The following is a 27,573-nucleotide window of genomic DNA, read 5'->3' on the forward strand; positions in this document are numbered from 1 at the left end:
CCTGTACTAATACAAGGAAAGGGGGGCAAGGTGCTATGCAGTGGAGTGCTGGCACAATCAGCAGGAAAGGCTCCGAGGGCTGCTGCTGGGTACTGATCTAACGAGAGAGGGCTCTGTTCTTGCTTTACCTCCTAGAATTGGCTGTTTAAAATGAGACAGTAGCACTCTGGGTATTATATAAGACTGATGAATCACCTCTGCCTCTGAAACCAATAATACATTATATGTTAATTGAATTTAAATAAAAATTTTAAAAAATAATACATAAAAAACAAAAAATGAAATGGTAGAGATCATCTTTGGGTGTAAGTTTTTATAAGAATTAATAGTTAATTCAACATCATGGTTTCCGTAATTTTGCTCTTTCTCTTTTGTAGTAAGAACATGATTTTTAAATTTGTGCTTCTTTTTGCTTCATTGCTAGCATATCATTTTAGATCTAGTTAAACTTAAATTTCATTCACAGATCTGCTATTTTGCTAGACAGACTTCTAAAATCTATACATCGTGTGTTAAGTGTTTAACATTTATTCATCTTAGTTACAAGTCTTTTATTAAGTCTGAAAATATTCTCTTTCTTTAGAACACTGGAGAAGACTAGTTTTGAATAAAAAAATCAAAGAACTGAATAGTGGTTTCTGGAAGAAATTAGTATTTGAGTTGGTTGACTGAGTAAAGAATATCGCCCTCCCCTGTGTCAGTAGGTATCATCCAATTCATTGAGAGCCCGAATATAACAACAGGTGGAGGAAGGGCAAATGTGCTGTCCTTGCTCAACCTGGGACATCCATCTTCTCCTGCCCTCAGACGCAAGGGCTGGTAGTTCATGGACCTTCAGAGTCAGACTGAATTACACCACTTACTGTCCTGCTTCTCCAGCATGAGAAGGCAGATTGTGGGACTTCCCGACCTCCAGAACTCCATAAACCAATTCCTATAATAAATGTCTTCATATATGTCTATTTAAAAAAAACTGAATAGTGTACCAGTAAGAATACCTAAAAATATTTTTCCTCGGATCTCAGTAATTAACTGTCTCTCTGCAGATTTATACACGGTCTGTAATTGACCCTATTCCTGCACCAGTTGGCGATTCTAATGTTGATAGCGGTGCCAAGTCTTCTGACAAACAGAAAAAGAAGACCAAAATGACAGATGAAGAGATTATGGAGAAATTAAGTATGTTACCTACATTTTACATTGTTCTTAAATTATTAATAGCTCTTGAAACATTTGGCTCAGATGGATTTTAATTTATACCTTATGTTTTGGTTTAAGACATAAATAATAAAGTGTTTCCTCCTAGGAACAGTAGTTTCAGTTAAAATCTGGTGAAGCCAAAATCATACTCTGATTTGCTTGTTTATTGTGTGTTGACTATTGAGTAATGTCTGCAGTGATCAATACCTTTGGGAGCAATACTTTTTCCCAAAGGGCCAAATCTAAGGGTCATGGTTGGAAACCTTATCAAAGGAAGTTTGTATATATTTATACATACTTACAGTTTCTTGGTATGAGAATACAAACTGTTCCCAAATAACTAAACAATATGGCCTTCCTGTATAGATATATGTGTAAACATTAAATGTATTTTTTTTTCTCTTCTCCCCTTTCATCCATTAACTATCATTGGCCTGAATCAGCCATTGGAAATAATGTACACAGTGCCAGGGAGAGGGTAGCAATAATGTCCAATTACAAGTCTAAAGCAACTATAGTTACAAAGAACACTGATATAGAGGGATCAAGGATCAAGGAAAAATACTATAGCTAAAGAGGCTATAGACCTGAGATTGGGTACTTATATAAAACTGGATTATTTGTGTGAGTTTCCTTAATATGATCATATCTCCTTTTACCTTGAGCAAGTGAGAACTTAGTGTGGTTTTCTTATGTTTTGACTTAGTTAGTGGTAGTAAGAATATGTTGTTACAGTTTTATGTCCAAATCCTAATTATAAAAACGTTTCTTGGTTGTGACTTTGTGAACTTTCCTAAAACAGATGTATGATTAATTCATACTAAAGTAATCTTCATAGAAATAAGTGGTTTCCTAAATATATTGGAAGATAGAAGGTATATGGAAAGAGTCAAAAAAGCCATTGGGGTTATTCATTTGGATCTCATTTATATATTATTTATGATAATAAGTGGTTTCATAACTTACCGTTAGTTTAATACATTTCAGTGGAGTATGAAAAGTAGAATGACCAACCCATCCTTCCCCAGAAATTTTCCAATTAAGACTGAACATCCCACATTCTGAGAACCCCTTTATTCTCAGGCAGACTAACAACAGTTGTCGTTTTAAAGTGTGTTTATTTTTGAGAAAGTGAGAGGATAATTAAGACAGCGAGGAAGTCCAACCTCATGGAAATAATATGTCTCCTTGTTTCTGATACTTTCTTATTAAGTTTCATTAGTGTTCTGTGTTTGAAATCTACGTGATTTTTTAAACTTAGTGTTGTGTTTGAAAACCAGTGTTCTGGGGCGCCTGGGTGGCACAGCGGTTAAGCATCTGCCTTTGGCTCAGGGCGTGATCCTGGCGTTATGGGATCAAGCCCCACATCAGGCTCCTCCGCTAGGAGCCTGCTTCTTCCTCTCCCACTCCCCCTGCTTGTGTTCCCTCTCTCGCTGGCTATCTCTATCTCTGTTGAATAAATAAATAAAATCTTAAAAAAAAAAAGAAAACCAGTGTTCTAAAATCAGTAAAGTTTATTAAAAGGAAAATGGTATTAATTTATAACTTTAAAATGCTTGACTGAGCTTTCAACTTCTTGTTGTTTTTTGTTTAAAATAGGAACTATTGTGAGCATAGGTGACCCTAAGAAAAAATACACAAGATATGAAAAAATTGGGCAAGGGTAAGTTATTTGTGACTATATTAAATAGTACGTAATAGTTCCTGGGTATATAGTATGGTATCTCTTCTGCCTGTTGACATTGAGCACTTACAGCATTCGATGAGTGGTATTCTTGGATTGGTGTAAATAAGTAATGCATTTATTTCTGCATGCTGTTACAAAACTGTACTGTTGAGAAATGACTGTACATTGTTTTTTTCTTTAATGGTATTTCTCATTGGTGGTTAAGAGATTAGGTGGAAAAATTGACCACCAAATACAGTTGAAAGACAATAAGAACATTTACTACAAGATGATAGGCAATAAAAGTATGTATTTAATCACATCATTGAATAATGATTGATTTTGTCCAGTAATTTGTATTTTTAAACTACACTTAACTTTGTTTCTGTTGCCTGGGCGCAAATGAACATCTTGAATTTTTAATGTTATTAATCTCTGGAAAGTATTCTGTGAATTTAGAAAGAGAGCTTGAGTCTTTTGAAAACTTCCTTATGAATTTCATTCTAAAAACTAAACTTACTGGGGTTTCTGGGTGGCTCAGTCAGTTAAGCATCCAGCTCTTGATTTCTGCTCAGGTCATGATTTCAGGGTTGTGAGATCAGCCCCTCATGGGGCTTCACGCTGGGTGTGGAGTCTGCTTAAGATTCTCTCTCCCTCTGCCTCTCCCCCTATCTCTACCTCTCTTAGAAAAAAAAAACAAAAACTGAATTTCATTGCATAAGTGGTTTAATAACAAAAATTGAAAATAATCTTAATATTCTTGAGCATGATAATGGATAAATTATAATATATTGAATAATAATAATGATGAGGGAACAAGTATAAGGCCTATCCTAAATCCAATGTTGAATTAAAAAAGCAAATCTCAAAGCATAAAATGAAATAAAAAATAACTTAAAAAATTAAAAAGCAAATTGTAGAAAAATTCATACAATGAAACCATTTATAAGAAGTTTCAAAATTGGGGGCGCCTGGGTGGCACAGCGGTTAAAGCGTCTGCCTTCGGCTCAGGGCGTGATCCCTGCGTTCCGGGATCGAGCCCCACATCAGGCTCCTCCGCTATGAGCCTGCTTCTTCCTCTCCCACTCCCCCTGCTTGTGTTCCCTCTCTCGCCGGCTGTCTCTATCTCTGTCAAATAAATAAATAAAATCTTAAAAAAAAAAAAAAAGTTTAAAAATCATATTGAATATATTTTATAGTGATACACACCTATGCCCTCGATAGTTAAAGTGTAGACAAATGCATGGAAAGGATGCACATCAACTACAGAATAAACACCAAATACCCATTACTTTTGGGAGGACGGAAGGATGCCTTTGGAGAGCACATGCAAGGACTTTAAATTTATTTGTTGGTTTTTGTTTCTTAAGCAGGGGAGTGGATCCATGAGTATATATTACTTTTTTCTTTCCTTTATCTTTTTCCTACATTTTTGTAGGTATGATATTTATGACAAATTTCTAACATAAGTTTTGGGCACAGGGATTGCCTTTTTCTTATTTTTTCCCCATTTGTGTTTCCTTTTACTGCTGTTTAAAAATGTTAAGTCTTAAATGTTCTTTAATCCTTTTCCAGTTGTTCTAAGTATAAAGTCTTTAGATATATAAATGATAATGATATAGAAACCTTAAATCTGGTTGTGTCTTTTTTCCCCCTAGGGCTTCTGGTACAGTTTTCACTGCTACTGATGTGGCATTGGGACAGGAGGTAGCTACTTTTTCATACTTCTGGGTGTTACCATTAGCTTTTAGTATAGAAGGAAACTAGATAAACCTGTGAATAATCAATAGGAATCTTTTTTTCAGTTGAATATGTTGAAAGAATTACTCTATTTTATAGCACTTTTCTTAATAGGGGGAAAAAGAAGGAATTATGCATTGAGTTTCATAAATAAGCAAATATTTAAAAAATTATTTTCCCAGCTTGGAATGAAAAGAGGATTAATTCCTGGCATTGGTTTGACCTTGGGTTGGTTAATCAGCTTCGGGAGAAATCTAAAAGTAATGAGGCTCTGTGTATTACAAAGCATCTACGTGGGAGTAAGTTACAGGCTCACTGTATAATACAATAGATACCCAGTACATTAAATTATTACCTGATTGGTGTTTGTAATTTTCTAAGAGAATTAGGAGACTTGTTCTGATTTTTTTTTGTTTCCTTCATAGGTTGCTATCAAACAAATTAATTTACAGAAACAGCCAAAGAAGGAATTAATCATTAATGAAATTCTGGTGATGAAAGAATTAAAGAATCCCAACATTGTTAACTTCTTGGACAGGTAAATATGAGTATTTCTTAAACAGTGGGACAAAAATGTGGATATTTTACGTCTCGTGGTTTGGGGGGCTAGCTCAAGCACTTGAATTAGACCAGAGTAGGATATCAGTGTTGAAAAGTAAGCTTGAAGGAGGAAGAGAGGTAAAAGTAAAAATGGCTTGTTGCAGGGGTACCTGAGTGGAGCAGTTGGTGAAGCGTCCTACTGTTGGTTTCGGCTCAGGTCATGATATCAGGGTCATGGGATCAAGCCCTGGTGGAGCCGGGCCTTGGGCTCCTTGCTCAGTCCCCGAATCTGCTTGGGATTCTCTCCCTCTCCCTCTGCCCCTCCCTCCTCGCTACACACACACACACACACACACACACACACACACAGAGCTCACGTGCAAGTTCTCTCTCTCAAATAAATAAATCTTTAAAAAAAAAAAAGGCACATTGCAGTTTAGCAGGCCTTTTTCTACATATATATCACCTGACAAGCAAGGGAAAGCAGCTAAATGAAGGACATTGCTGCTGGTGCTTATATTAATTATAAATGTTCAGACGCAGAAACATTAAGGAAATGAGCTGTGATTCATGTGTTGACCGCCAGCAGTGGCTGGCCACATGGTTTTTAAACTTTTAGATCAGTTGCTATTTCAAATGCTGTCTTTCATGGGCAAATAGTTTGTCAAAACCTCATTTAATTTAGGAATTGATGTTAAATAACAAAACAAAGAGCAGAATAGAGAATTGTATATTCTACGATTATATGGGGATTCTGAAGCAATTACATATATGTGAATGAAAGAAGAATAGAAAAATAAATGAAAATTAAAATAGTGATTGTATTGGAGATAGAACATTATAAGTGACTTTATTTCCACATTTAAATGTGTTTAGAATGGGGAAAAGATTAACATATTTTTAGATTTTATCCCTAGTACCGAGGGCCATGTTCATAAAAATCAACTTTTTCCAAGTATATTTCCCTGCTTTTGAAAATACTATGTCAAGTCAGTATGGCCTGGTGGGTAAGATAAGCCATAGCTTTGGAATCATTTACACTTGGCTTCCGATTCTGGTCTGTCACTTACTAGCTATGTGAACTTGGATGAGTCATTTCTCCAAGCCTCCAACTGTTCATCTGTAAAACAGGACGAATGATTCCTACCTTACAGAGTTATTTTAATTGAAAACATCAAGTTACATTTGTGGGCCAACTGTGAATCACTCAGGAAAGTCCTAATGATCTTCAGTTCCTTTTCTGTGCTGTTGCATGGCAGCTTGCCAGCTTTCTTCCTGGCCCTCCCAGCTTCCAGCTTTCTAGTTTCATGGTGAGGGTGTCTGACATGGTGTGAAAGTAAAAACGTGAGTGTATTTTGTGTGTTTTTCATGTTTTTTTAGTTACCTGATGGGAGATGAACTGTTTGTGGTAATGGAGTACCTTGCTGGGGGCTCACTTACTGATGTTGTAACAGAAACCTGCATGGATGAAGCACAGATTGCTGCTGTGTGCAGAGAGGTGAGTTTGTTCCCTTTCCGATAAGTTAACGCAATGTGTAGTTCGTAGGAGGTTAAAAAAAAAGAAAAAAAAGAAAAGTTTTTTGCACAGGTGATTTTTACTGTGTGAGATGCTTTCTCTACATATTCTCTGCAAGTCGTCTGCATACCATTTTATCCTATGTGAGATATCCTTCCATGTGTAAGATAATTCTGGAATGAAGCATGGATTTTTGAAGAGCCCAGCTCACAGGTAAATTTCAGTGGGCTGATCATTGAAATTTATGATCCCAACAGGGTACTTTTAAGAGTGAAAGGGAGTGCCACTCAACAGTGGAAACAAGGACTGTCTCACACAAAGCAGGGCACATGTTCACCTTAAGTATTAAGTCTGCTTCTGGCTCTATTAATCTCCTCAAAGGTGAAAAGCTGGTTGTTTCCTGATATTCATTATTGAATTTTTAGACATACTGTTGCTTAAGTCAGTAGAATTCTGCCAAATTGCCTAAGTTTAAGCTAAAACTGAAAATTTTAATTCTGAGTTAATTATGCTCCACTGAAGGGGTAGCCCCTTTGGTTGTTTCAGGAGGGGAGGAAATAAGAACTCTTTAATAGTTATGAATATGGTATTTTACTAATATGATATCTCTAACAAAGAGTGTTTGATCACTTAAAAACTGACAAAAACTTGGGGCATCTGGGTGGCTCAGTCGGTTAAGCGTCTGCCTTCAGCTCAGGTCATGAGCCCCACGGCGGGCTCCCTGCTCAGCAGGGAGTCTGCTTCTCCCCCTTCCTCTTCCCCTGCTTGCGTTCTCTCTGTCAAATAAATAAATAAAATCTTAAAAAAAAAAAAAAAGCTGACAAAAACTTAAGAATGTATCCATACTTAATTTGTTTCTCTAGTAATTTCTTTTTGTAATTGTTTAAAAAATTATTTTAGGAGTTCCTCGAATTGTGACAAATTTGTTCCTGTTGTACAGATGTTTTGGGGAGGATTTGTTCTTTTCAACAATCTGCCTAAATGCTTGGGAAATGCAGGACGCCTGGGTGGCTCAGTTGGTTGATTAAGCGTCTGCCTTTGGCTCAGGTCTTGATCTCAGGGTCCTGGGATTGAGTCCTACATCAGGCTCCTCTGCCACTCCCCCTGCTAATGCGTACTCTCTCTTTCTCTGACAAATAAATCTTTAAAAAAAAAAAAATGCTTGGTATATGTGGTACAGTAATACACAGTTTATCTGTTTTTCCTCGAATGAATAGTAGACTATTTTAAATGAGATTTAGTTGTTATTCATAATGTACAGCCTTTATTTTGCTGTTCTCTTCTAGTGGGAGTAAGAAATAAAAACGTAGCTTTTTCCAAGCTTACATTTTATATTCAGTTTATATTCAAAAACATATGGGCAAGCAGATCTTAAAACTCTAATCTTGTTCTTTTTTTTTTTTTTTTTAAGATTTTATTTATTTATTTGACAGAGAGAGACAGCAAGAGAGGGAACACAAACAGGGGTATTGGGAGAGGGAGAAGCAGGCTTCCCGCCAAGCAGGGAGCCCAATGCGGGGCTCAATCCCAGGACGCTGGGATCATGACCCGAGCCGAAGGCAGACGCTTAACAGCTGAGCCACCCAGGCACCCCCTCTAATCTTGTTCTTGTATTTAAGGAAGGGGGGAGAGTTTTTCCTCACCGCTGACCATGCTTTCTGAAACATGGCATAAGAGGAAAGTTATTCTTTCATCAGTGGTACCTAGGTTGTGAATATAGCTTTATGTAAAATCCACTCTAAAAGAAATGAAAACATTTTAACATTACGTCAGTGAACAGCTGGATGGAGCTGGACCTCCCAGGATCTTACCTACCTTTCAGGGGCTGGATTAGACTTCTGTAGCCGTGCTCATGCTGTAAGTACTGTATGTAACTTCCCTTAGACTTTTCAGGGACTGTTTCATTGATAGGTGTTTTTCTTGTTTAGTGTTTACAGGCATTGGAGTTTTTACATGCTAATCAAGTGATCCACAGAGACATCAAAAGTGACAACGTGCTTTTGGGGATGGAAGGATCGGTTAAACTTAGTGAGTAACAAATAAGGAAATAACATTTGTTATTATAATTCTGCCGTTTGTTTAAGTAAAAGAAACCTATTAATATTTTTATGACTTAATATATGGGGGGAGGGAGAAAAATGGTAAAGAATATGAACTTCCAACTGGACAGCTTGGGTTTAAATAGCAGGTTAGCTACTACTTGTTGAATAATTTGGGGTGAGTTACTTAATGTCTGTATTTATTTTCTCAATTAGATGATAAGGAAAATAATAGTAACTGTCTCAGAGAATTCTTCTGAGGATTAAAAATGTAAAGCACTGAGGAACAGTGCCTGGGATTGTCATCATGTTGATACTGTCTTCCAAAGATAAATTTGAATTTGTCTCTGTTGTCTGTTAGGGTAGATCTTTCTGATTATGCTGTTCAGCTTTCTTTGGATTTGGTAGAGCTTGGCCCCCTGACCTGAGCGATGAAAGGAACAAACCTCTTTTCCTAAGTGTCTTCTGTATCAGACATGATAGAATCATGGGTGGGGGGGGAGTCCTAGACTTCTTTTCCTCTGCTGGCTATAATCTGTCCATTTCAGCTATGCCCTCTGGAGGGTTCAAGAAGAACTTCTATTGAGGTTCCTCCAACTATGCAAAATTGAAGGCATTTCTTGGATCAAGAGATCAAAATTTTTTCCCTCTGTTCTGTGGAGTGTTTGACTCCTTTTTCAGTATCTCTTTTTTTAAGATATTTCTTCCAGAGATTATTCAACCACAAGAAAGGGGTTCTACCAGGTGGTCAAAAATATGATTACTAATCTTAATCAGCAGGCAAAATAGAAATGGACATTCTCATACTTTTTTGGTGGATACACATGTAAGCTGAATTGGACTTTTTTGGATAATATTTTATCCTGGCTCTTCCACATACTAGATGAATGGTCTTGGATAAGTTATCTAAAAATATGTATGCCTTAGTTTCCCAATTTGTAAAATGAGAGTAATATTAATAAATGTACCTATCTCAAAGTTACCATGAGGATTGGGTATGTTCATTCCTACAAGATACTTGGAACGTACCTGGTTTGTTACAAGTATTCATTTTAGCTATAAATTTATGATTTGACTATACAATTGCTCTTTTAGTATTCTCTTGGGTAGAATTACTGAAAATATGCACAACAATAAATAAAAAGTTGTTCTCTACAACATTGTAAACAATCACAACAAGTGCCATAGATGTCTGGCAGTAAAGGAGTGGTAAAATAAATTATGATTTTGTTATTTTGTGATATTGTGTGGTTATAGTAATGAGGTAGATCAATATACAACTATGGAAAAATCTCTAAAAATAAGTTTTAAGAAACAGTTTATTGGAGCACCTGGCTGGTTCAGTTGGTAGAGCATGTGACTCTTGATCTCAGAGTGCTGAATTCAAGCCCCATGTTGAGGGTAGAGTTTACTTTAAAAAAAAAAAAAAAGCAGTTTATAAAGTATCCTAACTAGGTTAAATAAACCATGGAGTTCATAGGTAATATTTGTACCTATATAAATTCATAGGAAAAAGTCCAAAGCTTTATAAAACTAAATGTTAACAATAGTTAACGTTTGAAGTAGAAATGGGTCTGTAGAAGGGAGGAAAAAATTCTAGATTCTCATCCAGATGTTCCCACTAAATTAACACTGAGTGATAACCGAGGCTTTCTGCTCCTGTTACAAAATGAAGTGGTTGGAGTAGAGTAATGCTGGCGAGGACCTTGTTAGGTACAGCTGTAGTTAAATCTGTCCTTTTTCTAGGCTGTCTGCTAAGTCAGATACTTAGTAATTCTGGCTTCTGTTTATTTTCTTCAAAAATAGTTCCCACTTCCTGACCTTTTTACCTGATTTACAGAATTTAGTTTTGGTGTTCACCTTTGGTAACTTTCTTTTAGACCTTCTTCAACTTTATTAAAAATTTTTAGGATAATTATTTAGAATAAAAGACCTCCTGATAATTTGCCCTTTGCTTGTGAGAAGTAAAAGTAAACAAAGTGAGAGTATATAACATCATCAAAATATTTGTAAATCCATTCTGGGTTATCTTTTTTTTTTTTTTTTTTTTTTTTTTTTTAATGTAAGCTCTGTGCCCAACATGGGGCTTGAACTCACGACCCCAAGATCAAGAGTCACATGCTCTATGGACTCTTCAATTGCCAGGTGCCCTTGTTTATTTTTTAAATCCAATGTTAAAAAAGACGAGGCTGAATAGTCAGATGTAATTAATTAAGTCATCTATCATGAACTCTTAGATGAAACTTCCCATCGACACCATTAACTGTAGATATACTTTGTTTTGTTTTATAGCCGACTTTGGGTTCTGTGCCCAGATCACCCCTGAGCAGAGCAAGCGAAGTACCATGGTTGGAACGCCGTACTGGATGGCCCCAGAGGTGGTCACACGGAAAGCTTATGGCCCTAAAGTGGACATATGGTCTCTGGGTATCATGGCTATTGAGATGGTAGAAGGAGAGCCTCCATACCTCAATGAAAATCCCTTGAGGGTAAGACCAATTAAATACAAGCCTTATATTTAGAAAAGTACATTTCTTCAGAATATTTATTTAGAATCTGATTGCACCTGCCACTAGGGAAAAATTTAGGCTACAAAGTTGATATAACCTAGTCTCTGCATCTAAATATTATTTGCTTCTGGGTTATTGAGTTGAATGTGTTAGGTAAATAGTTCGTAAATTTTTAGTAAGCTATGTGGTTTTAAATTTTGCACATAAGTAAGAATTTGCTCACTTTTCTACAAAGGATCTCTAGATGTACTTTTCAGATTGTCAGCTTTGAACCTTGGCCTCTGTACTGCCAGGTACACAGGAGAGGAAAACAAGATTACATCTATGAGAAAGCTGTATAGATGGCAGTGTTAAAGCTCACATTCAAACAAAGAGTGAGGGTCCTGAGTTACAGATGGAGTTAGTAGACTTTATTTTTTTTTTTTAAGATTTTTATTTATTTATTTGACACAGAGAGAGGGAGGGTGAAGAGAGCAAGCACAAGCAGGGGGAGCAGCAGGCAGAGGGAGAAGCAGGTTCCCTGCTGAGCAAGGAGCCTGATGTGGGGCTCGATCCCAGGACCTTGGGATCACCACCTGAGCCGAAGGCAGGTAGACACTTAACCGACTGAGCCACCCAGGTGCCTATGGTTAGTAGACTTTAAACAATTAGATATTTCAGCAGCAGAGGTGGAAAGTTTAGGAGTTCATTCATTCTTTTTCTTTGTCTTCTTCTTTCTTTCTTTCTTTTTCTTTCTACTATTGTAAATTATCATATATGGCTCAATATCATTAGTTACTAAAGAAATGCAAATCAGAGCCCCAACAAGATACTACTGCACACCATCGGAAATGACTATAATCCAAAAGATGAACGATAATAAGTGTTAGTGAGAATGTGAAGAAATTGGAACCCTCATACATGGCTAGTGGAAATGTTGGTGCATGCAGCACTTGGAAAACAATTGGACAGTTCCTCTAAAAATTAACGTTGAGTTACCATATAACCTAGTAATTCCACTGCTAGATATATATCCAAGAGAATTACAAGCATACATCCACGCAAAAACTTGCACAGAAATATTCAGAGCAGCATTATTCATAATAGTCAAAAGGTAAAAACAGTCCAGATGTCCATCATCTGATGAGTGAGTGAACAAAAGTGATCTGTCAATACAATGGAATATTATTTAATCATAATAAAAGTAGTAAAGTCCAGATACATAAAACATTAAACCTGAAAGCATCATGTTAAATGAAAGAAGTCCTCAGCAAAAGATCACATATTGTGTGATTCCATTTGCAGTTGGTTTTTGTCACTCATGGTAATTAGGTTTTGCAAAGCCACAAATACTGAATTAATAAATGCTGAACTGTTGCTTCTAGGGGAAATATAGGGTTGGGTTCCTGCAAGCCTGTGGTCACATTTTTTTTCCTAAGATTTCATTTATTTATTTTATTTGAGAGAGAGAGAGTGTGTGTGAGTGGGGGGAGGAGCAGAAGGAGAGAAACTCGAGCAGACTCCACACTGAGCACGGAGCCAACTCGGGGTTCAATCCCATGACCCTCACAACCTGAGCCAAGATCAAGAGTTGGCGCTCAACCGACTGAGCCTCCCAGGTACCCCAGCCTATGGTCATTTTTGTCAACTGATGAGTCCGTAACCTTGCTTGATGTGTGCTTCTGTTTAAAGCCATTTTCATATATACTGTTGATTGAGTAATGTTGAAGTCACAGCCAGTATACTGATGGCAATATACTCCTGCCTGAATGAAGCTTACCAAACGTGTTTTCTCCACAGGGCACATCACAGCCTTCTTTCACTTAGGACACTAGACGGCACATCAGCACTGTACTTTTTGCCTCTCTGCACATATCCATGAATGATCAGAGAAGCACTAAGAGTATTGATTTGTGGGTTACAAATTTCAGCATGAGTAGATGAGTTTACATATAAGGAATCTGCGAATACTGAGGATCCATAGCATATGAAATCTCTACAACAGGCAGATCCACAAAGATAGGAGATTAGTGGTTTCTAGGAACTGAAGAGAAGAGGGAATAGGGAGTAACTAATAATACACGTGGGTATTTTTTTGGAGGAATAAAAATGTTCTGGAATTAGACAATTGTGATGGTTGTACAACTTGATGAATGTTCTTAATGTTAAGAACACTGAATTGTACACTTTAAAAGGGTGATTTTTATAGTGCATGGGTTATATCTCAATGAAGCAATTATTTTTAAAAGTTTTTAAATAACCATATATGACCACAGGGTTATTGCCAGACTTTTCTTTTTTCCTAATTTTTTTCCAAATAAGTTGGATTTGCTATAAAATGGGCTCCAGAGACCAAGGTAATGGGTATGTGTAGGAGGGGCCCTTTCACGGTGGCATTGGATTTTGATGCTTTTTTCTCTGAATGTTTTCCATCTCCTTGGAAAGATTCCAGTTCGTATGAGCAATTAAGTACTTTTATAGAGGTGATTAATTTTAGAACACTTTTGGAACAATTTTTAAAACCCTCTAATTCATTCATTTGTTTAACAAATATCAATTCAGATACCTGCTCTGTGGTAGGCACTGTACAAGGTGCTGTATACTGACAGAAAATCCTGCCTTCAGGGTGCCTGGGTGGCTCAGTGGGTTAATTGTTTTTGGCTCAGGTCATGATCTCAGTGTCCTGGGATCGAGTCCCATGTCTGGCTCCACACTCAGTGGGGAGTCTGCTAGTCCCTCTGCCCCTCCCTTGTGGTTTCTCTGTCTCTCAAATAAATAAAATTTTTAAAGATTTTATTTATTTGACAGAGAGAGACACAGCGAGAGAGGGAACACAAGCAGGGAGAGTAGGAGAGGGAGAAGCAGACACCCTGCTGAGCAGGGAGCCCGATGCAGGGCTCGATCCCAGGACCCTGGGATCATGACCTGAGCTGAAGGCAGACGCTTAACGAGTGAGCCACTCAGGCGCCCCTAAATAAAATCTTAAAAAAAAAATCTGCCTTCATAGAAGGTAGAGAGAAAAAATAAAATAAGTAAGAATAATATGTATATATTAAATGATAGAGTGTAAGTGCTGGGACTGGTAGGGAGGGAGTTAGGAGAGTGTTTGATTTCACAAGAGTGCTTGGAGAGAGCTTCACTGAGGTGACATTTGAACATAGAAGATAAGAGAGTGATACTGAGTTACCAAAGGGAACGTTCCAATAGAAAGTACAGGACATGAAAGGCCCTGAAGAGGCATTTTTGGTATATTCAAAGAGCATTGAGGATTCCCCCATAACTAGTGTGCAGGGAGCACACAGCAGGAGAGAAAAGGTAGATCAGTGAAGAAATGGGACCAGACTATGTAGTGCCTTATTAGGCCTTTATAAGAATCCTGGCTTCTACATAGGTAAGATAGGCAAACCACTGGAGAGTTTTGAGCAGAGAAAGTGAAATGGTCTTACTTGTATTTCAATAGGATCACTCTGGCTACTTTGTTAAGAAAAGATTTTCCAGTGAGGCAAAGACAGACACAGGAAAACCAGTTAGAAGGCTATAGAAATAATGGTAAGACATAATGGTAGCTTAGACCAGAATCGTATCAGTAGAGGTGGGAAAAAGTAGTTGGATTCTGGATATATTTTTAAAGGAGAGTCTATCTGGAGGAGAGAGAGAGAGAGAGAGATGACTCTTAGAGTTTGGCCTAAGCAACTGGAATGATGAAATTCAAGTTCACCTTAACTGAACTGGGGAAGACTTGAAGTAGAGTCGTGTTTGAGGGTGGCAGGTGGGAGATCAGGAGGTAACATTTTAGCACGTTTTAGAAATGTTAACCTTGCATTGCCTACCAAGACATCCAAGTGAGGGGCTCCTGGGTGATTCATCAGTTAAGCATCCAGCTCTTGGTTTCGGCTCAGGTCGTGATCCTCAGGGTCATGAGATGTAGCCCTGCATCAGTCCCCATGCTCAGCATGGGGTCTGCTTCAGATTCTCTCTCTCTCTCAAAGTAAATACATACATACATACATACAGTATATACATACATACATACAGTATATACATACATACAGTATATACATACATACAGTATATACACATACATACAGTATATATATATATACATACATACATACAGTATATACATACATACATACATACAGTATATATATATATATATTATAGTGGGGAGGGAGAGATCCAAGTGAATCTGTGGAACAGGCTGTTTGGCATGGCCATCTTGGATCAGGTCAGAGATGTAAACTTGAGACTTGTTAGCTATAGAAATTAAAGTTATGCATCTAGGTAAGATCACCAGGTCAAGTAGGCATAGACAGACGATAGAAAAGATTCAGCTTGCATCCATAGTTAACAGTTGATATGACAGACCAGCAAAGGAGACAGGAGGAATGGCTGGAGAGGTACACAAAACCAAATAAACCCATGCCCTTGAATCTGCATGCAAAAAGTGAGGGAGATATCAGCTTGTCAGAAACCACAGTCAAGTCAAGTAAGATGAGGACTAAAACTTGGATCATTCAAGTTGGCAGTGTGAATGTAATTAATGGAAACTTGGCAAGCAGGAAATTCTGCTTCCTGTCAAGATGGAATAACAGATATCAGATTCACCACCCTTGCCTAAAGTAGCAAAAACAAAAAAATTAGCATATATGAAACAATGGTTTGCAAGACACTGGACATCGAACAGTGAAGAGCAGTGATCTCCAAAAGTGGGAAAGACTTGAGGTGGGCTCTGTGATTGCCCCAGCTTCATGTCTTGAGAGAGTTTTAGGCCATGTACAGGGAGGAAGAACCCAGGTGGGACACAATGGCCTCCTTGAATTAAGGAGAAGGAGTTGAGAGTCTGGGGAGACCAACTCGGCTACAGTTTACAAGACAGAGAACAGGAGAGGAGAAAGCTTCATGGAAGATTCTGGAATCTATGCAGTCCCATTGAACATTCAGCAGAGACTGGTGCATCTGTGTGAAGAATCTATCCAAGGTCAGGGGTATATCCATATAAGATTGAAAAAACAGTGCTTGGTGCTCACACAGAGGCTGGGAATAGTGCCTGCTTCTGTCAGCCACAGTGGAAAACCTTGTAATGCACGGGATATTGAATAGAAGACTCAAAAGAGTCTTGCTTCAGTGATGGGAAATAAACCCCTAGACTACATGCTGCTATAGTCCCACCTAACCAGTCTGAAACACAAGACCCGAAGAGATCCTCAAGTAACTGTTGCAGAGCAAAGCTCAAGAATATTTATAGGAATACAGAAATATCCAGCAGCCAATAAGCACTTAAATATCCAGTCACTTTATCCGGCAGGCAGAAGAGCAGGGAAGTACAACCCATGAAGAGAAAAATCAGTCCACTGCAGCAGACCAGAACTGACACAGATAGAAGAGCACACAAAGTCACTAAAGCAGTTTTTGTAACCGCATTTCACATGTTAAGAGTAGCAGCGTTTGGAAGGAATAGAGACAGAAATGAAATTTAAAAAAAAAACGAAAGAGCAATAATGAGACAACTTCAAGTGTTCTAATATATGTGTAACTAAGTTTTGGGGGAAAATCAAGACTTCTACAGCCAACAAATATCTTTTCAAAACTGAGGTGAAATGAAGATTTTTCTAAACAGACATTGAAAGCATTTATTGCCAGCAGATCTACACTATAAGAAATATTAAGGGAAATCTTTCAAGCAGAAAGAAAATGGTAATATGGCTCTACAAAAAGAAATGAAGAGTGCTAGAAATAGTAACTGTGAGTAAATATATAAGATTTTCTTATGTAAATGCCTTTAAAAGATAAAACTGTTTACGTGAAAGTAATGAGGGGGAGGAAAAGAACATGTGTACAAGTAAAATGGCAACAAAAGCATAAAGCTGAGGGGGGGAATTGTAAGGTGGTTTTAATCTGTGGGAAGTGGCTTAATACTGTGATAATTGTGAAAATTGAAAGATGCATGCTCTCACCTCTTAAGCAAACCCAAAAATAATGAAAGAAAGAATTATGCCTGATAAAATTTAGCTAAGGAGATAAAATAGAATCATAAATCATACTGAGTTAAAGAGAAGAGCTCAGGGGCGCCTGGGTGGCACAGCGGTTAAGCATCTGCCTTCGGCTCAGGGCGTGATCCCGGCGTTATGGGATCGAGACCTACATCGGGCTCTTCTGCTATGAGCCTGCTTCTTCCTCTCCCACTCCCCCTGCTTGTGTTCCCTCTCTCGCTGGCTGTCTCTATCTCTGTCGAATAAATAAATAAAATCTTAAAAAAATTAAAAAAAATTAAAAAAAAAGAGAAGAGCTCACACTGGTGAGTTTGTCAGAGGGGCAAGGGGCCAACTGAAAGAGCTCTAGTGGCCAAAGATGCAACAATTTGAACAACAGAATAAAGTAGTATGGGATAGCAACCTGAAGTATAAAATAATGTTTACGTGTCCATGCTGATATAAGTAAGTAGTTGAGTGCTGATATGTGTCCATGCTGATATAAATAAGTAAGTGAATAAATGAAAGGGGCAGAAGAGAGAATTCCAAATAATGTATGTGGATATTCCCCCCTCAGGAAGATGGAGCGTAACTCCCAATTCCTTAAGTATAGACTGCACATAGTGATTTTCTTCTGAAGATCAGAGTATAAAAAGTGGGGAAAAGAATAACTTCGCAGTAGAGAAACCTGACAAGCACAGCCTCAGCCAGGTGATAAGGTCAACATCAACAGTCGTAAACTATGTTGACGGTATGTGCTTTTGATATGATGCAGTGAAGATGGCACTCTGTGATCTAACTTCTCAAAGCTCATATTCTCCGTCTGTAATCACGAGGAAAACATCCGATTCCAGTAGAGGGCATTCTGCAGTATAAAACCTGACCAGCACTCCTCCACACTGTCAAGGTCAACAAAAGCAAAGGAAAAGTCTAAGAAACTGTCACTGCCAAGAGGAGCCTACGGAGACTTGAGTGTTCTGAAACAGAAAGCAGAGAGTGGGAGAGTGAGTGAAATAGGGCCTGTGTGAGGTGTATGATGCCTGTCAGCAGGGATGTATCTCTTTCTTCTACTGTCCTTCGCTGCACGGGTACAGGCAAGGAGTAGGCAGTTTTAATGTGTAGCACAGTGAATGCTGTGAAGTGCAAGAGGGTCAAAGAAGTGATTATATAAAAGGAATGATGAACACTGGAAGATCAATGGGATTTATTTAAGGTTTAGCAGAGTCAGAGGCTTGCTGGTGTTGGGAGTGCTCAGAGTGAAAAAAGTAGGAGGTGGAGAGCAGCTGCAATTTCAGAGTTGTGTTATGGGTACTGATAATGAGGCACAGGCTGTGACCATGGGTTTGTGTGGCCGAGGGAGGCCAGAGGACAAGAGCATGGGGAGAAAATGAGGTCAAGGGACTGTCACAAGCCTCTCTAGCTATTGAAATCTCTGGGAGTTATGAGCACTGTTAGAGATGGTAACAATAGTGTTTGGTAGATGTTTAAAACAAAGTAAGGTAGATAGGAGTTTGAAAGCCCAGGAGTTCTGAAGGAGGGAGGTAGATTTCTCAGAGAGGCGATGAGGGGCCATAAGGACACTCCTCTAGGTGCAGAGGTACAAAGGACTGGGAGGGAATGGTGACCCCTAGAGAGCACTGTGGATGAGGCAGTTCTTCAGGGGAGATCCAGGCCTCAGTAGATGAGGTAAGCAGAGCATTTGGTGATACAGCAGAAATATGAAATAATTCAGGAGAAAATTTAGGTGACGTTGGGTTTGGCAGTGTTTTTAGATCAAAAAGCATGATCCATGAAAGAATAAATTGGACTGCATTAAAATTGGAATCATCCTGGTTGGCTCAGTCAGAGGAGTGTGTGACTGTTGATCTTGGGGTCATGAGTTCGAGCCCCATGTCAGGTGTAGAGGTTACTTAAATAAATACAACTTAAGGAACAAAAAAAGGAATTTGGGGCTCCTGGGTGCCTCAGTCGATTGAGCATCTGCCTTCAGCTCAGATCATGATCTCAGGGTCCTGGGATCGAGCCCCGCATCGGGCTCCCTGCTCAGTGAGGAGTCTGCTTCTTCCTCTGCCTCTGCCCCCGACTCATTCTCTCTCTCTCAAATATATAAAACCTTAAAAAAAAAAATAGGGGGGCGCCTGGGTGGCACAGCGGTTAAGCGTCTGCCTTCAGCTCAGATCATGATCTCAGGCTCCGGGGATCGAGCCCCGCATCGGGCTCCCTGCTCAGGGAGGAGTCTGCTTCTTCCTCTGCCTCTGCCCAAGACTCCTTCTCTCTCTCTCCAATATATAAAACCTTAAAAAAAAAAATAGGGATCTTCCTCTCTAATAGACACTATTAATAGTGTCTAAAAAGACACTATTAAGATAATGGAAAGACAAGTCATAGACTGGGAGAAAATATTTGCAAAACACCTTTCTGATGATCAGATGTTATCCAAAATATAAAAAGAACTCTTCAGACATCAACAATGAGAAAATAAACAACCTAATCTAAAAAAGGAACTAAAGATCTCAATAGACAAAGAAGATACACAGATGGGGCACCTGGTTGGCTCAGTTGGTAGAGTAAGAGTACGACTCTTGATCTTAGGGTCATGAGTTCGAGCTCCACGTTGGGCATGGAGATTACTTAAATAAGTATTAAAGGAAGATACAGATGGGGGGCGCCTGGGTGGCACAGCGGTTAAGCGTCTGCCTTCAGCTCAGGGCGTGATCCCGGCGTTCTGGGATCGAGCCCCACATCAGGCTCCTCTGCTATGAGCCTGCTTCTTCCTCTCGCACTCCCCCTGCTTGTGTTCCCTCTCTCGCTGGCTGTCTCTATCTCTGTCGAATAAATAAATAAAATCTTTAAAAAAAAAAAAAAAAAAAGAAGATACAGATGGCAAAGAAGCATATGAGATGTTCGACATCATGCTATTAGGGAATTGCAAAATTAAAAAATCAATAAGATATACGCCTGTTAGAATGGCGTAACATTTTTTTAATGGCAATACCAAATGGTGGTTAGAATGTGGAGCAGTACAACTCGGCGTTCATTGCTGGTGGGAATGGAAAATGGTACAGCTACTTTAGAAGACGTTTTGGCAGTTTCCTACAAAACTAAGCATACTCTTATAAACATGCAGTTCATAGTTGTGCTCATTATTATTTACCCAAATGAGTTGGAAATTTATGTCCACACAAAAACCTACACACAAATGTTTATAGCATCTTTATTCATAATTGCCCCAAATCAGAAGCAACCAGCCAAGGTGTGAAGTACATAAATATACTTTATTTTAAAAGGGTAAGTTTATAAATAGACTGTGGTACATCCATATGGTGGAATGTTATTCCATGACATTAAAGAGATAAAAAAACAAAAAACAAAAAGAAATGAGCTATCAAACTGCAAAAAGACATGGAAGAACCTAAAATGCATATTGCTTAGTGAACAAATACAGCCTAACACAGCTACCTACTATATGATTCCAACTACAGAGAGTAAAAAAGATCCACCATACTCTCTAAAATAAATAAATAAATCTTTAAAAAAAAAAAAAAAAAGTTGGGGGAGGCCCCTGGGTGGCACAGTCATTTAAGCCTCTGATTCTTGGTTTTGGCCCAGGTCATGATCTCATGATCATGAGATCAAGCCCAACATTGGGCTCCACACTCAGCATGGAGTCTGCTTAATATTCCCTCACCCTCTCCCTCTGCCCCTCCTTCTCTAAAATAAATAAGTAAATCTTTGGGGGAAAAAAAAAATCAGTGGTTACTAGGTGTTTGTGGGGTGGAGTGGGGAGGGTGAATGGGTGGAGCAGAAGGGATTTTTAGGGCAGTGAAATTATTCTGTATGATACTATAATGTCAGAAACATGGCAGTATGTATTTGTCAAAATCCATAGGACTGTACAACACAAAGAGTGAACCCCAGTGTAAACCATAGACTTGTTTAATGAAAGTGTATCGGAGACCCTTAACTGTAGAGAACTAACTGAGGGTTGCTTGGGGTGGGGGTGGGGGTTAAATGGGTGGTGATGGGTATTAAAGAGGACCCTTGTAGTGAGCACCGGGTGTTCTGTGTAAGTGATGAATCACTAAATTCTGTTCCTGAAACCAATATTACATGACACGTTAACTAACTAGAATTTAAATAAGAACTTGAAACAAACAAAAAGGTTTAAAAATAAAAGTGTCTCAGTAGTGGTTCATCACTTGTAACAAGTGTACCTTATTAATGTAAGAAACCTCCCCCATTATCAACATCCCTCACCAGCGGGTCCGTTTCTTAGATTTGAAGAACCTACATTGGCACATCATTATCACCCAGTCTGCAGTTTGCATTAGGGTTCACTCTTGGATATCGTACAGTTCCGTGGGTTTGGTCAAATGTATAATGAATAACTTACGTCCATTATCATAGAGAGTGTTTTCACTGCCCTAAATGTCCTCTGTTCTGCCTATTTCATCTATAGCTGTATAGGTAACAGCTAATTTTAAAAAGGGGAGGGGAGTTCTGCACCACTAAATTCCACTCCTGAAATCAATATTACACTATATGTTAACTAACTAGAATTTAAATAAAAACTTGAAGAAAAAAAAAGGTTTCAACAAATCCCATTTTGAAATCTGGTGTGACTTGGGATAAAAGCTTGAGAAAGGTAAATGGATGCTATATGTCGATAGTGGGATTGTGCTCATTTTTCTTTAAACACTTATGTATTATAGTTCTTTTATCAATATGTATTACATTTATAACCCCTCCCCAAAAACATAAAGCTAATTTCTGCCCCAAAAATTATGGGAATGTAACATCTAAAAAGTAAAGGGAAAATATCTGCTACAAATGGGCAGAAATAATACTGCACCTTAATTTATTATTTCTGGTGAATGTCTTTTACTTTTTTAAAAGTAAGAGATCCAGGGGCGCCTGGCTGGCTGAGTCAGTGGAGTGTGCGACTCTTGATCTCAGGGTTGTGTGTTCGACCCCCACGTTGGGTGTAGAGATTACTTAAAAAAAAAAAAATCTTTTGGGGCACCTGGGTAGCACAGTCGTTAAGCGTCTGCCTTCGGCTCAGGGCGTGATCCCGGCGTTCCAGGATCGAGTCCCACATCGGGCTCCTCCGCTGGGAGCCTGCTTCTTCCTCTCCCACTCCCCTGCTCTGTTCCCTCTCTCGCTGGCTATCTCTCTGTCAAATAAATAAATAAATAAAATCTTTTAAAAAAAACCTGAAGAAGTAAAAGATCATAAACTTTGTAAAGTGCTGTCTCACTTTGTTGTGCTGCTTTAAGTACGTCAAAGATACTTCTCTATTTCTAGGCCTTGTACCTGATAGCAACTAATGGAACTCCAGAACTTCAGAATCCAGAGAAACTTTCCCCAATATTTCGGGATTTCTTAAACCGGTGTTTGGAGATGGATGTGGAGAAAAGGGGTTCGGCCAAAGAATTGTTACAGGTGAATTTGGAAATAATACTATTTTTGGATAAAGTTGATTTTTTTGAGTAACCAACAGGAAGTGTACATAGGATTAATAATTAACATTTCACTCTTCATTTATCACCAGCAGCGTGGGAGTTGCTCTAGTTTTATCTGCTGAGAATAAAATAGCTATAATACTACAATCAAGTATATGAATTTTTGCATATTGTCAATTCTCAGACAAGTTCATTTGCTGGCGTGGGTATCTAGGTCATGTAGGTGGGATTTTATAACATTAGATAAACTAAAAGAACTGCTTTCAACTATGAAAGTGATATATTGATTATGTTGATTTTACACACGTCCTGAAATACATGTTTGTTAAATAAATTATAATCCATAAAATAGCCTTTGGGGCTTAAACTGAAAGGAAATATTTAGCTTCTGAGCTGGTGACACTGATACATATTTCCCTCTCTCTCTCTCTCTGGCAGCATCCCTTCCTGAAACTGGCCAAACCCTTGTCCAGCCTGACACCACTGATCATGGCAGCTAAAGAAGCGATGAAGAGTAATCGTTAGCATCACTGCTGTGGCCTCGTATTCTTTCTTCCATTTTCTAAAAAGAAATCTTTTAATATATGAAAATTATTATCTTTTGGGGTTTAAAGAAATGGTCTGCATAACATGGAGGAAAAAGCAAACTACTACTTCCTGAAGACAACCAAGAGAAAATTGCAAAACAGAATGACAACTTTCTGTTGACTCCCTTCTTTATAGAGTCCAAAAGGAATTGCGGACTGAATCACTAGCCTTACTTTTTTCAGCAGACAGCCCATCAGGCCCATTTATCGTGCTTGAGATTTGCATTTTATTTTGCTGACTTCATCGTGATAGATCCCATTCATTGTCCCCTTGGGGGAGTATTTTCAATACTTGAATGGCAGATTCGAGTTTTTCAGAGTATTTGTTTCATCTGCTGGTCTTTTGTCTCTTCTTCATAGCCTTCTTTTTCCTTTCCTTCCTCCATTGAGTTGCTTTGAGAAATTTTTCTTGTGCCTAAATTCAAGGTAAATGTAATAAAAACTATGTAGCTCCTTATATTGGCAGAGGAGCTCAAAATCGGTTAGCTTTGTATAGAAGTTAGGACCAGCTATTACTGCATGTAATATTTCAGTTCATAATTTGAACTGAAGGAAGGGAAGAAAAACATGTGATTTTTACCTTTTTTAACAAATGTGAAAGAGTCAGTTTTAGAAATTTCATGGTAGTGAGTTGTTTGGCATTTGTTACATGTATAGAGAGACTAATAATCTATATTTATAACTAAATCATTGAGACAGAAAAAGAATCCCATTGATTATACATCCTTACAATTTTGTTTCTTTTCTGACTATATCCTCTTCAGATTGGGCTTCAGGAACCAAAGTGATTTGTTCTTTCTTGTTCCAACTTGGGCTTTGTGACTGGTTGGTATCGCTACTTTGCCCTTCCTCCTTTTACCTTCATTTTGGAAATAAGTTTCTGTATATGTTGTAATTTTAGTTAGTTTGTTTTTTTAATTAACCCTCTCTCACCCTACTCTACCCTTCCCCCTTTGGTAAATAATATAATAACCATTAAATTTTCAGAATTTAAAAATTAATTTTTTTTCCATTTAAAGGAGAAAAATATTTGGAGCTAGCAGAAACAAAGTGAGAGAATAGAACTTTGGTGAGCTCTAAAATAATTAGATAAGATTATATTCTTGAAAGAAAAATGACAGTTGCATAGAGATGCAGCTTCTGATGAGTAAACTATAGAGATTTGTTATAAACATTGTTTCCAGCCCATTACCAACATTTTACTATCTATGAGAACTTAAGTCACAAAGTACTTCATAAATTCATGGATTATTTGAGATGTTGAGTTACGTTAGATTTTTTTCAAAAATCGTGTAAAAAAAAACTGGAGAAGAAAAATGAAATGTGCTTGTTGATAGCAATACTTTTTTTATTTTAAAAATTTGAAGAGGGTCTGTGACCTGTAGCAGTAATTATGAGAGTGCCCTTTCTTCTCCACCCCCCTTCTGCTCTCTTTTCTGTCCTTATTTTTTATTGTTTGGCTTGTGGAAGTGGTGTTGCCCCTTCTGACATGCCTCAAGCCACATAAAAGAGAAGAATCTGGTGTCGTTCAGGCAGTTTGTTCCCCACCACCGCTCCTCATTAACTTCACGCCTACTCGCCATCCTGCAGTAGTACAGGCCATGAACAAAAATAAGTTTGATGTTTTGAACTACATTAGGGGAACGAATAGAGTTTTATTTCTTATCATTTTCCTCACATCTGTGTTATTAGGATAGAAATGGCTGTTTTTCATTGATAATGCAAGGTTTTCACAAAACTGAGTAAAATAATTAGTGAAACTTATCTAGAGCACTTACTGGTCTCTGTTTTCAGTTTGATTCTTGATTTCATTTTTCTCTGGATTATATGGCCCCTACAGCTATTACTAAATTACAGAAACAAGCTGGTTTATTTCTGATGAAAATCTACAGTGCCTCTTGGGTTTCAGATGTGAACATTCTGTGTAAATCGTTGTTTGGGTGGATTATGATAAAGACAACGCTACCAATGAAATAGAAAATCAACTAGATGTTAAGACCGATCGTCATGACCACTCTGGAAGGCCCTGCCATACGTACGTCATAGAGACCATGTTCATTGAATCCAGTGCCATTGCCCCATTTTTATGCCTGTGACTCAACAAAGGTCTTTCCAGTTTATAGAAGCAGTTTGGGATTTGTATTTACAACTTCTTTGAGGGTTACCTGCACGTCCATTGCTGGCAACGGACTTTGTCATTAAAACCTGACTCCTAGGTTAAGGGAGCTACACTGCGGTTTATTCTTTACTTACTTGGATAAACTAACTTGTAATAGAAATATACTTTGGTTAATTCTGAAGTGTGTCATTTTTAAGCAAAATAATCCTAAAAGCAATATGGAATTGTGATTTATTAGTTAATTTTAAATTAAAATGTTCAGATCTTGTTAAAGAAAAATTATATCTGAATCAAGATTCATGTTTTTTTAATGACTGCCTTTTGTATTCACCCTTTTTGTCATCACTTCAGAATGAAAATTCCCATTGAAAACTAAAAGTTACCTTAGTCCTCTTGTGTTATTAGAACAATATTACTCTAGTACTTATTTATTGTATTTCAGACTCTCTGGTGGTCTTCAGGTTTCCTTCTCCTCTTGTTCCTTTTGCTGCTTTTAGGGACAGTTCAAACTGGGAAACCACGAAAATATGGAGTATTTTCTCCTACCTGAGAATAGTAAACAGGTAGAGTAGTTGTGATAGTGTAAGAAACCGAAGCTAACACAACTGTGTTTTCACGTGTTGAGTGCCTGGCGCATAGTATAAATTCTCTTCCCTTCCACACATAAATATTGAGCTGCTTAAAATGTATCTAGTTACCACCAGTCCTAAATGAACCTGTGCCTTTAATAAGCAATTTAAAACTACCTATGAGTATTTCTTTGTAGGGTTCATATGAATACATGTCTGTTTATATATCCTGTATTCTAGCCAGAACAATTTTAGATCTAATTGAGCTGTAGGTATAGTTAGAAAAAATGGGTGCTTAAAGAACTTGCATCAGTGTTTTAATCTAAAACTTTAAAATATAATGAGATCCATATCCAGTGACATGTCAAAAAACCATGGTAGAATTAGAGCTAAAATCCAGATTCATACTCCTTTTGGGTTTCCACTATAAGTGGAATTTCATAGTTCTATAAAATGAAGATTGTCTTCCTTGTTTCCATTGCTTCCACAATAGATAAGCTAGACAATTAAAATCCATTTCCCCACTGTGTGTGTGTGTGTGTGTGTGTGTGTAAGAAAGGGGAAAAATGCGCGCGCGCACACACACACACACACACACACATTTGTTTAATCACTCAACACATTTATTGACCACTTTGGCAAAGGCACTGTGGTAGATATTGTGGGATTTACCAGGGAGAATCAAGCATTGGCCTGGCCTTGAGAGAGCTGAAGTCCTTTTCACTCACCATTCTAGAATGTTGCTAAATGAAAGGGAAAAAGAAATGTATGATTGTGTCAAACAAATTTTCATCCTGTATTAAGAAAAGCAAAGAATTATATTTGGAATTCGACATCTTTGGTAGGAATGTGTTGCCTTTCCCCCCCCCCCTTATTTTGGTAGATAGAAATGGAATTAAGTGAAAGTAGTTTGTCTTTTCTGTTTTGTCTTCAAATTTTATATTGACTTTTATTTTAATTTAATCCCATTCGATTATTTAATTGTTACATTGACATTAACTGCTGTATTTGATGACTTTGTTCAATAATTTTGTTCTTTCAGGGCTAGAAATAAACTTTTTTTATGTTCATTTTCCCCTTTCCTAAACTTCAGTTCTTTCTTCAGATCAGAATAGTTTAAAAGAATAAATATAATAGGTTTTCAAGAAGTATTCTAGTATTTTTAAGGGTATTTGTTAAACATGGCACCATTCTGAATGTATTACAGAGCTCCAAATTAGAGAAGTTTCTAGGAATGTATGGGCAGCATGACCCTCTCCTCTTCTAAATCAGGGTTAGAATACATTTCTTACAAATGTTCTGGCTGTCAGACCAGGGAAACACTTCTGATCTGTTTGAATACCTCCAGTAACTAGGCCTGAAATTCTAATGCTGACCTCACTGAGATAATAAGAATCTTACCAGCATTGCTGTGTTAAATACACCAAAAGATCTTTAGAAGTGTAAACACTTTAGGGCATCATGTCATTATATTCCTTCCTTCCTTCCTTCCTTCCTTCCTTTCTTTTTTTTTTTTTTAAGATTTATTTTAGAGAGTGTATGTACACTGGGGGGAGGGGCGGTGGGGGTAGTGGAAAGGCAGAGGGAGAGAAGAAATCTTAAGTAGGCGCCATGCCCAGCACAGAACACCATGTGGAGCTTGATCTCACAACCCCAAAATGATGACCTGAGCTG

General features: G+C 37.9%; 1 protein-coding gene across 2 annotated transcripts in view; it reads left to right on the top strand.

Annotated features, from left to right (window-relative positions):
- The window catches only part of PAK2 (p21 (RAC1) activated kinase 2), an 88,713-nt gene extending 61,744 nt beyond the window's left edge, over window positions 1-26,969 (top strand). For both annotated transcript variants that reach the window (XM_040621394.1, XM_040621393.1), the window contains 9 exons: window positions 1,047-1,179; window positions 2,800-2,863; window positions 4,525-4,573; window positions 5,032-5,144; window positions 6,527-6,644; window positions 8,591-8,690; window positions 10,994-11,190; window positions 22,467-22,604; window positions 23,063-26,969. In XM_040621394.1, coding sequence (XP_040477328.1) covers window positions 1,047-1,179; window positions 2,800-2,863; window positions 4,525-4,573; window positions 5,032-5,144; window positions 6,527-6,644; window positions 8,591-8,690; window positions 10,994-11,190; window positions 22,467-22,604; window positions 23,063-23,149 — 999 coding nt within the window. In that variant the 3' untranslated portion in view covers window positions 23,150-26,969. The remainder of the gene's footprint in view (window positions 1-1,046; window positions 1,180-2,799; window positions 2,864-4,524; window positions 4,574-5,031; window positions 5,145-6,526; window positions 6,645-8,590; window positions 8,691-10,993; window positions 11,191-22,466; window positions 22,605-23,062) is intronic.
- Window positions 26,970-27,573: the final 604 nt, after the last annotated feature.

The sequence above is a fragment of the Ursus maritimus genome, unplaced genomic scaffold (genome assembly GCF_017311325.1).
Source record: "Ursus maritimus isolate PB19 unplaced genomic scaffold, ASM1731132v1 scaffold_4, whole genome shotgun sequence".
NCBI classification, from domain to species: domain Eukaryota; kingdom Metazoa; phylum Chordata; class Mammalia; order Carnivora; family Ursidae; genus Ursus; species Ursus maritimus.